General features: G+C 39.0%; 1 protein-coding gene and 2 long non-coding RNA genes across 3 annotated transcripts; 1 reads left to right on the top strand and 2 right to left on the bottom strand.

Annotated features, from left to right (window-relative positions):
• Positions 1 to 103: 103 nt before the first annotated feature.
• Positions 104 to 1,396, bottom strand: LOC112487939 (uncharacterized). The gene is made up of 2 exons (XR_003051535.1): positions 925 to 1,396; positions 104 to 889 (listed from the first exon to the last, which is right to left on the bottom strand). It is a non-coding gene; the product is annotated as an uncharacterized LOC112487939 (long non-coding RNA).
• Positions 1,397 to 3,295: 1,899 nt separating this feature from the next.
• LOC112486794 (uncharacterized) lies at positions 3,296 to 5,083 on the bottom strand. The gene is made up of 2 exons (XR_003049279.1): positions 4,952 to 5,083; positions 3,296 to 3,525 (listed from the first exon to the last, which is right to left on the bottom strand). It is a non-coding gene; the product is annotated as an uncharacterized LOC112486794 (long non-coding RNA).
• LOC103379965 (amino-terminal enhancer of split-like) lies at positions 3,520 to 10,102 on the top strand. Its single transcript, XM_008311712.3, has 7 exons — positions 3,520 to 3,929; positions 4,984 to 5,081; positions 5,348 to 5,411; positions 5,900 to 5,944; positions 6,033 to 6,095; positions 6,352 to 6,426; positions 7,382 to 10,102. Exons 1-7 carry the CDS (start codon positions 3,903 to 3,905, stop codon positions 7,619 to 7,621), a joined length of 612 nt encoding a protein of 203 aa, XP_008309934.1. The 5' UTR covers positions 3,520 to 3,902; the 3' UTR covers positions 7,622 to 10,102.
• The last annotated feature ends 717 nt before the right edge of the window (positions 10,103 to 10,819 follow it).

Below are 10,819 nucleotides of genomic sequence, written 5' to 3'. Positions count from 1 at the left end.
CCAACGTAGGTGGTGTTTCTGTTTGACTTTTTTTTTTTTCATTATACCAGTGACCTGCACGGTCCATGCTTGCTTTTTTTTTTTTTTTTTTTTTTTTTTTTTTTTTACACTTTTTGAGGCTTGCTTTGATTAGTTCCAGTAAAATACAGATACTCTTTTGGGAGGTCAAAGGTCTTGACCTTTTTCTACAGTGACTTTTCCTTCATCTTCATAAGGGCTATCACAGGGACATCGGGCATCAGACAGTGGGGAGTGGAGAACAGTGACCACAGTGAACCCAGTCATCCATTATGTGTTCTTTAAACATAAAGGTTACTGTAAGATGTATAGGCAGGTGTTAATGCAAATATAAGGCGTGTTTTTACGTGCGTGCGTGTGAGTGACTGAGCAGAGAGAGCGTTTACCAACATTTTAGGAATGTTTTCACCGTATTTTGCCCTTCGGTGATTTTGAGGGTCCCAGTTTCTGTCTCTCTGACTTTTACAACTTCCTGATTTGTTTTGCACTGCTATCAGAGTGTTAAGTGTTTAGAGCTAAAGACGCTACTTTCCGGACAAGTATTGCAGCCTGGCTTCCTCTTACCCTTCCTTCTTTAAAGTATTTGAACTGTACTTCATGGCCAAGAATTCTGAGTTGACCGTACTGGTGTTTTTTTGCTTGTTTTAAGCCAGTTACACATTTGTATTACAGTACTCCTAAGCTGTTTTTCTTTTTATTTATAGAAATTGTTTTGTCCCCTTGCAGGCAGCCGCTGTGGTCGGCGTCTCTATCGTGTCTAACTTGAAGAAGTTCTGACATCGTCCAAAGCTTTGTGTTGATTTTCTCCTTGTCTGGAGCTAGTGCTAAATGATTACCACATCTTTTTAGCCCCCTTTTTTTTTTTTGCAACCTTCCCATTGGAGTTTTTTTACTCTACAAAGCAACCGTCCCATTGGAGTTTTTTTACTCTACAAAAAGTAATGAAGGTATTAATCAATCCTAGCACAGATGCAACAGATTCAACTTTTCTGACATCTGTCTGCCAATTCCTAACTGCTAAAAAAAGTTGCTAAGCTAAAAAAAAATATCTAAAATTTTCCAATTCCAATCATGCCAAACATTCGAGCCAACAAACAACCTACAGTTTTTGGCTGGTGCACACAACCAAGACGTGTTTCCGTCGATTGCGAACCAACCTTGACGACTTTGCGTGACTATCTTTGAAACTGACCAAAATCAGACTTTCAACACTACGTTAATGGGTTTGAAATAGTTTTTTAAAAACACCAGTGTGGTCCTGAACTGCCAATTTCCTTTTGGTTTGCTATAGAAAATGACACTAAATGCATATGGTAAAAGCGGACGGCCAACACTCACAAAGTTGGCCTGGATGCCAGTATTTGAGCGGAACGAAGATGCTAGTACAACTACCCAAGTATTTATCCGTTGTTGTGTTGAGCCTTTACTTGTGTGTTGCAGCTTCTTTTCATAATGAGTTGAAGAAAGATGAAACTACGTTGTATTTGGAAACTTGACACTAAAACTCTGGCACATGGTTGAAGGGCTGACTGGCCATAGGCGTAGCTTTGTTAATTTTTGTTAGCATTCTGTCGTCGTTGACTTGTACAAGAGCAGAAATTAAGGAAGGGAAACCCCCCCCACTCCCACCCCTTTTTATCATTTCATATTCTGTATGTTCTTGAGAATTGAGCAATGAAATGACTGGTTCTCTAATTAATTTCTGGAATAATTTCAGACACGCTGCAGTTCCCTAATTAATTTCTGGAATAATTTCAGACAGTGTCAGATTGTGCTCTGTGACCACTAGGTGGCCAGAGATTCCCGTCCTGTATGGCAAAGTAAATTATTATCCTTCAAACGTCACTGAGAAGTCGCTGCATATTTAGAAGAAAAACTAAGCTTGTTTCTCATTCTCGTCGTTGTTCAAATTTTCTCTGCGTTATACAACATTCTATAACACTATTTCTTAGGACCATGTGATTTGCTTTCTTTCCGCACTGAAGGTCAGTTGTGAAGCAATGTATAAAAAGCTTTTCTTTTCCTGCCTCCTTGGTTTTTGTATGTAAACCAAATGTAAATTATGTATTATACTGTGTGCCAACCCCACTCTGATCTAGAGCCAGGCTCTCTCTCTCGCTCTCTCTCCCCCTCCTCCCTTTCCTTCCCTCTCTCTCTCTCTCTCTCTCTCTAAGTGCCAACGCGTGGTCAGCATCTACAGGACCACCACCTGAGAAGGTCCCCGTTCATAAAGAGAACCCAGACAAAAACACAGACTAAAAGGATAGATGATTGATTACACAAAAAAACGATTCTGTATTTAAAGATTGAAGATTTAAGAAGATAATCTGCTGTTTCATTTCCCCCCCCTTTTTTTTTTTTAAAAAAGAAAAGAAACTGTAATTACAATTGCATGTGCTATTTTTTTGTGTTAGAAGTGAGGGCTTGAAGCTGAAGCAGAGCCCTTGACGAAGCAGCGAGGGGGGGTCGAGGGGGTTCATTCAGTCAGTCGTCATTTATTGATTTACATAACTCTTGCCATATTTTTTTTAACTGTGTTTCATGTATTTGTTTCAACCACTGTTGCCTGATCCTCATTCAAACATGAACATGACTTATGATCATTATCGCCTTCTAAGAGAGAAACATAATGTCAAGGTATCTGTTTTAAATTGAAATAAATTTGTTCCTATACTTGCTGATGGTGTGGTTTTGTCTTTGTTGTGTTTAAGGTGTCCAGTTAGAATCTACTAGTGGTTTCACTGATTAGGAAATAAATAAAAAATAATAGAAAATAAAACCTTTGTCAGTGTACTGTTGTGTTCTCTCTGTGCAGATTTAAAAAAATGTTGAAAATTTAGATGAGCAGTGGGGGAAAAAAACCATGAAAAATAGTACATACTATTTGTCTTTTTGATATTGATTTAAGCCAAAATTACGTTTGTGTATTTTAGATCACCACAGAATACAAGTGTGATATTGTATATTAATTTATGTATATATGTATAATAAATAAATCAATAATGAACAATAAAATACAACAATAATAATCATCTATCTAGCTATCTAGTATATTGAGCTTTTTGAACCAAACCATAGCAAAAATCAAACTCTTTATATATATATATATATATTCATATATATATATATATGTCTGTACATATACGCATATATGTCTGTGTGTGTGTAGAGAAAGACAAAGATGTATGTATGTGTAGTATGTATATAAGTTAATATATTATCATTTTATTAACATTTGCACATTAGTGCTCATTGAATAGATTTTTTAAAAAAACACTATTTTTGAATGTTTTATTGAATCTTCTCATGCATATCAATGCAATTAATAAGTCGTATGTGATTATTCCTGAACAACAAAGATTTTTGGTGGCGATTCATCAGCCCTTATCCCTGCTGCTCTTCGTACGTCCCTGTGTGCAGGTACGAACGGGTCAGTTCAGTAGTGTGTCACACGGGGCGCCCGCTCCTCCACTGCTTGGTTTGTGTTCCGGGTGATGCTGCTCTTCTCTGAAAAAGCAGAGGAAAGTCGCGGAGCTCATGTGTCAACATCCAGGGTTTCCCCCAGGGAGGTGCAGCATTAACGTTATTCCACAGGAGAAAAAAACACACACACACACGCACTCTGTGACGTCTCTTTGAGCAGATTTTACCCTCTACATCCTTAGAGGCCGCGGCGCATTTGGTCGTAAAGAAGCTCAAAAAAGACAATTTTTATCCGCTGTTGTTTTGACGTTTGCGCCCGTTATTATAAAACGATGAAAGTGCGAATATCGCTTCTTATCCTTTAAATTTAAATTTATTATCCGGGGACCTGTTAGCTAAGTCTGCTAGCCTGCTAATTTCACCGAGAGCAGAAGCACGGAGAAGAAGAAACCGCTGCTGACATGATGTTTCCCCAATCAAGACACTCGGTAAGTCTGTTAACTGTACTCGTCTGAGTGGGAAAGTGTAAGAGAAACTGTATTAGCAGCCTGTGCTAATGCTAGTTAGCCGCTAACAGCTGACAGTAGCAGCAGCGGCTCCAGGACAAACTGTCGGCTCACAATAACAGCACCAGCAGCTAATGTCTAACAGCACCTACGTCTTCTTATCATATATGTACAGTTAATTTAACTAAAAGAAAATTAGTAAAATGAGTTTAAATAGCGGAAAGTGTCAAGCTAGCTACCAAAGCAGTCGTAAGCTAGCGTCACTTCAAAACAAGAAGCTACCAGAAGTAAATGGTTGATTGTGTAGAGCAGGTACAGCTAATGAGAAAATTGTTACTCACAAAGAAAATTAAATCTATATTTTTTAGGTTTTTAATGTGAATGCTGTGCAGGGCGATTTAACATAAATTATTTTACATTCTAGGTTTATTGAAGAACTCGACACATTTTACTTTCTATAAATTAACTAAATGATTAGACTTTATGAGCTCCCTCCGTCGTATCAGTCATAGCTAACAACACTCATAAACAGACGGTGTTCATGCAGCCATGCGTAAAGTGTTGGAATTTGAAAGAGAAGATTCAGGTAGATGTCCAAGATACAGAACAAAACTGACAAAACTAAAAAAGAAATCAAGCCAGTAGAGTACGACCTAGCCTAGCCTAGCCTAGCATCAGTTAATAGTTTCTTTCTCTCTCTCTCTCTCTCTCTCTCTCTCTATATATATATATATATATATATATACACACGTATAAACTAGAACATTTAGACCCAATAGAACATGTCCCTATTTCGTTGTGGATTAGTAAGGTGGTGGTATAATATAATGGAGATAATTAGGATCATTCTGGGAACTGGGAATCTATTGGTACATTTTTTTAAGGAGCAATGGAACACAACATTTAAGTAAGAAAACTTCAAACATTCAGCTGCAAACCAAGAGCACAACTCTTATGTGGTCTCTGGAGTTTAGTATTTTGGATCTCAGTGCAAAGTAACTCACATTCTGTTTCTGGTTGTCGTTTTTGTTTTCAGGCGTCCTCTCAGTCCAGTCAACAGCTCAAGTTCACCACTTCTGACTCCTGCGACCGCATCAAGGATGAGTTCCAGTTCCTACAAGCACAATACCACAGGTCCGGCAGTAATGCATACATACATACACAGCATCACCATCCATATCCAATATTCAAGTGAGGAGCACACCAATATCTTGACTTCTATCATTATAAGGAGTTACAAAGGTGAACTCACAGCTGTGCAGTTACCACTGTTAAGTTCTAAAATGAAGGTTGAAAATCAGTAGAAATCAAATGATCAGCGTCCGACTTGAAAAATGTATGTTTGATGTCTGATTCACCTGCAAATTGGCAGAAGTCTAACGCTCTTTTATTTTCAACAGTTTGAAGTTGGAGTGTGATAAACTGGCCTCAGAAAAGTCTGAAATGCAACGTCACTATATTATGGTAAGTCTGTAATTGTCCTGTTTAATTGCAATGTGGCTGTTAATGAAATAAACATGTTATTAGGCATGAAATTCTATGGATGGACTTGACATTTAATTAAAATACTCAAACTCAAAACATGTACTGATCTAACAGGAGACAGTGTTTTCATTTGTAATGGGTCATTGGTGGTAAAGCTCTGTTTACTATGAAACAAAATACAAAGTAAAGTTTATTTTATTGTGTAATTAGAAGAAGGCAAAACCAACTGTATACATTGTCCTGCTTGGCCTTCTGAAACTGTGGTTTGGGTCGACCTCATGCACACACACCACAGGACATCCTCTTTTCACCCACAGAGCTGTGCCACCGTAGTATTCTAAACTCTGTTGTCGCTAAGTTTGCAGCAACATGGTGATACCTTTGGCTCAAAGTTCTGCAGTGATAATAATGAAATGGATAAAAACGTACTGTAAAGTGACTGACTTTGTGTCTCCCTTTGTTTACAGTACTATGAAATGTCATATGGGCTGAATATTGAAATGCACAAACAGGTATTTCCCTCTGCCTTGTAATCTTTTTCTCACCTGAGGTTTTCAAGGTTTCAACATTTGACTTTTTTGTTTCTTTTTTTTTTTTTAGGCTGAAATAGTGAAGAGACTTAATGGCATTTGTGCTCAGGTGCTGCCTTACCTGTCCCAGGAGGTAATGACACTGTCTTCATGAATGTGTCTTGTTAACAGTCTCCACTCATCCTCTTGTTCATGTAATGATTTTTTTCAGCGCTAATATCTTAGCAAGTGGGACATTTGTTTCCAAATGAGCATGTGAATGCTTGGTATAACTGGTTGGTTCTTAAATGACTGTATATATAGACATATATGTATACATCTACAGTTTCTATCTTTCTATCTATGTATCTCGTTCATCATGTTGTGACCTCGTTGTTCTTTTCTCACAGCATCAGCAGCAAGTGATGGGAGCCATAGAGAGAGCCAAGCAGGTCACACCCCCAGAGATGAACTCCATCATACGGGTGAGTTTTTATTTATTTATTGTTTTGAGTTTACTCTTTCACACTGATCTCAGTCTTACTAAAATTATTAGGAAAAAAAAAAGGGTTAAGAGGTTTTAGTTTAACCAAACTGTAAACACTCCTTAAGCAGAAAACCAGAATAAAATCTTTTTTTTTTTCCTTGTGCCCTGCGGACAGATGTTATTAATTACGTTACGAGTTCTACAAAGAACATGGCTGCTTGAAAGTGAGATTCTTAAGAATGATTGAAATGTATTGAGGAAAAATCTGTCAAATAACTCCAGTAGGTCCAATTTTGTCATTAAATCTGGAGTAACAAATGAGGAAGGGAGCCAGTCAGAGCTTAGTTTCTGGCCTAGGAGGCGGGACATCTTAACAAAGATCCAACCATAGTGAACTACTAAGGAATCACTCGGAGGAAGTCTAGAAAAAACTCTCACGTAAACATGATGGCTTTATTAAAATATGACATCATTCTACAAATACCCAGTTAAAGTGAATGTGGTTCCAATAGTTCCTCTGTGGTCCTGAGAATTCTACTGACAAACTGAATTGGTTCTTCACTGCACATTGGAGCCTAAAGTTGGTGCACCTGTAAACACTCTGTCTCCTGTTATTGTGAACTGGTACAAGGAGTAGTCCACTAGTCCTCCCCCCTCACCGCTTCAATTGAAATACTATTGAGAACCTGATAACATGTACTGTACATTCTCATCTGTACAAACCACTGTATGAGTTGCCACCACCTAGTGACTGGAGGCTTGTTATCATTCAAGCCTCACAGCAGTGGTCCACTTCTGTCCAGTGTGCCATATTCCATTGAAAGCACCTGGTGTTCCCCCCACCACCTCACTACACTACACCTCCCACCAGGGGGGCCCGCCCCACTATTTGAGAAGTACTGCTCTAGCCCAACAAAACTGCATGCGTGTCAACGTGCCTTGTGTGTCTCCAGCAACAGCTCCAGGTTCAACACCTGTCCCAGCTCCAGGGTCTGGCCTTGCCCGTGACCCCCCTGCCCTTGGGACTCACCCCTCCCAACCTGCCCGCCGTCTCCTCCAGCTCGGGTCTGCTCTCTCTCTCCTCCATCCTGGCCAACTATTCCCATGGCCAGGCCCAGGCGGTGAAGGAGGACAAAGCCCGGGACGCTCCGGAGAGAGCGCCCCGAGGAGACGACGGGGACAAGTCAGATTAGCGCTGATGCAGTGAGGAGGTCTGGAGGTGAAAGTGTAAAGTGTTGTAAAAGAAAAAAAAAAAAAGAGTTGAAAAAGTCGTGAGTGTGAGTGGAGATTGATGCAAGTCTGGCTGCCTGAGTGCTTTTGGTGAGAAACCCCAGAGGAAGAGTGTGGAAAGTCCTTGTTTGGTGGCGAAAGGCTCAGTTCAGGCTTCTAGACGTGAAATAATTACTTTTTTTTTTTTTTGTTAGCGTGAGCCTCTGTTGTAAGGCCTAACTAAGAATAATACATTTGCTATTTGTGACGAGAGCCGAGGCCGAAAGCTAACAGTGGTCTCCCTAACATGGATCTGCCTCACACAGGGTTATTTTTCTTCCAATTATTATCCGATTTGCATTCTTGCATTTTCCTAAGTTCTTTGCTAATTGTCCCTTTTGCGCCCATCTCCCAGTCCCTGTCAGGTGACTCCTTAGAGGGTCACTTTAATCCCCTGTTTCTATGTCAGTTGGAACTTCAAAGTTCAAAGACTAAAGGCTGAAAACCTAATATGAGTCCACCTTAGGCTGTTAGATGTAGTTACCCCAAAAATCCACAGAGGGAGCTCTAAGGGTGTAAGCCTGTAAAAAAAAAAAAAAGAAGAAAAGAAAAGAAAGAATCGGCTGTTAAAGATTATATTTCAATTTTGACAGTCCCACAGTGCTGTGTTCCACAGTACTTAGATCCTGGACTTTTGATGCCTCTGTGCCTGCCCACGCTATCATTGCAGCTGGCCAGACACACTTCCTACAGACTACAAGCCCACTCTGAATCTAAAGAGATTAGTAGCTTTGGCAACAATTGGTGTCAAATGCTGATACCTGTTTGTGAAATCCCAGAAGTCTGCATGGTTTTCTGCAGCACAGAAGCCTGACGAAGCAGGATTTTATAAGCGTAGGGTAAACTGTGTTCATGCATCAGACCTTGGTTGCATCACAGTTACTGTTGGGAGGAAAGCACAACAATCGTCAAAACAAATGTGTCACCCAAACACCTAAGTAGCAGCATATTTTTTAATTCAAGGCTTAAGGAACCTGAAATGAACCTGCTTTCCAACAGTGTTGTTCTCTGGCTATTAATGCCTCTGTGCCTGCACAAGAGTGATTTTCTGCCTTCCTAATTGCTTTTCCCTGAGTAAAAGTATTGGAAAATGGGAAGAACTCACAAGATATTTAGATGCCAATGCCAGGAGAACAGTATGTGGATGATATGTTAGGCTCCTCAGATCTGTTGTTTCACTAAATATTCCTCTGAATTTAGTCGATGGACAAAATAATCTCTTTTTCTGTTTAAAAATCCCAAATATCACCAGTTTCTGTTTCTGTTGGAACAGTAATATTGTGCACCATAGCCAAACCTTTGTTTCGTCAGACTCCTGTTATTATTCAAACATCACATTTTTATATCTATCACTGGACTAGATCACCTGACCTCAGTCCAAATTAAACGCTGTTTCATTCCTTTAAAAAAAAAAAAAAAAAAAACCCCACCGGCCGTACAGCATTACTGTTGGTCATATATAACAAGTGAACAACACAGTGTTCATTTTATTCTTAAAATTTGATTTATAACTCCCCTAACCAGTTGTAAACATGCCAGTTACCTCAGTGACTCCACCTTTTGCGACCATTTCTGGAAATGGTTCATAAGATGCTCCTGCTGTTCAGGGAGGGCGGTTTTGTTTTACTGCAGCAGCTTCAAGTACTCCATGTATTGGACCATGACTTGTCCTAAAATGACAGGTATCTACTCTTAATCAAAAACGTCTTGGTGTGGAGGATAAAGACTGGCCATAGTTAGTAAATAATTGTCTACGTGTGCTGGAGCGAGTGCATTTAGAAAGAAGGAAGAATTGCTTAATTTAAAACAATTTTAAGCACCTTTTTGTATTTCTCTTGCCCCCACTTTGCGTCAACCCTTTGTACGTCAACTGTCAAAAGCAGACGTGAATGGGATTCAAACATCAGAAGCAGACAGTGAAAAAAAACGAAAAAAAAAAAAAAACCCATGAAAACTGCACTGTATTTCTGAGTTAGCAAAGCACTTCAGTTTCAACAGAGACTGTATTAAGCACCTGTTTTCCCCGTCGTGTGTGTGTGTCTGCGAGTGCGTGTGACTGTATTTGTTTTAATTTTTCTGTCATTTTGATGAAGAATGTGAGCTGAGTGAATGGCTAAAGCTCCGGAACAGCTAAATCACACCATCAAACAACTGAAAAAAAAAATCATTTCGGTGACAATTAAAAGTGTTAAAACATTTTCAGACAAAAGCCATGTCCCAGGTCCATACGACTTAACGCCGCTGTAGAATTCACAACTGTGTTAAACTCAACTTTGGTAAATTGGACTCAAAATGAACTTGGACTCAGACTTTTTCTCGGTAACCTGACTTCATGTATTTACTGCTTTAGCTTATGTTTATGCATCTGACTAGAAATAAAATGCTTCAAAAATCCAATTTATCTGCCAAGATAAAGGTGTAGTTGTCCTTAATTGTTATTTATTCATCTCTTGCTAAAATGTAACCAATGTAATGTAATCTTATGGCTTTTACTAACTGTCTGACTAACCTCGTGTTATTTGAGGTCAGCTAACGAGTTGTTTCAGCCATTTGTTGACTACTTGTTGAATAGATGTTTCTCTATACATTTTTTGGCATTTTCGAACATTCTCTGGGCAGTTTTATTTAAAAGTATTGCTGTTTTTCTGGTCATTTTAGCCTTTTGAAATTAACTACAACTATTAGTTTCTGATACCATTACAGCTAATGTTAACCAACCAAGGCTAATGTTCGGTCATTATTTGGCCAGTTTTCAATTAAAAACTTAGCAATGGTACTTACAGCTAGCTAGATCGTAATAATTACATTTGAGTTCACACAGGTTTGCATTTATTAAACATGTTTTTTATTAAGTACGAAAAGCCACATCCTCAAATATTAAGCGAAGGATTTTTCTTTTGCTTCATGGCATTTTCTAGAAAAGCTCCCGTTAATTTCGACACTTGTAGGGAACGGTCGTATGGACGTGAGACACAGTTTAGATCTGAGAATTGAACAGCAGAGGGCAGCAGAGCTCAGTTCAATAATTCGTCAAGACTGAAGCATAGAAAAGAGATTCAGGTCAGTTTCCATTATATCTAACTTTCTGACTTTTTTAAACACCGTACCTGGTTTATTCATCG

Source organism: Cynoglossus semilaevis, chromosome 1 (genome assembly GCF_000523025.1).
Source record: "Cynoglossus semilaevis isolate Cse_v1.0 chromosome 1, Cse_v1.0, whole genome shotgun sequence".
NCBI lineage: Eukaryota > Metazoa > Chordata > Actinopteri > Pleuronectiformes > Cynoglossidae > Cynoglossus > Cynoglossus semilaevis.
This window is presented reverse-complemented; position numbering and strand designations above follow the sequence as displayed.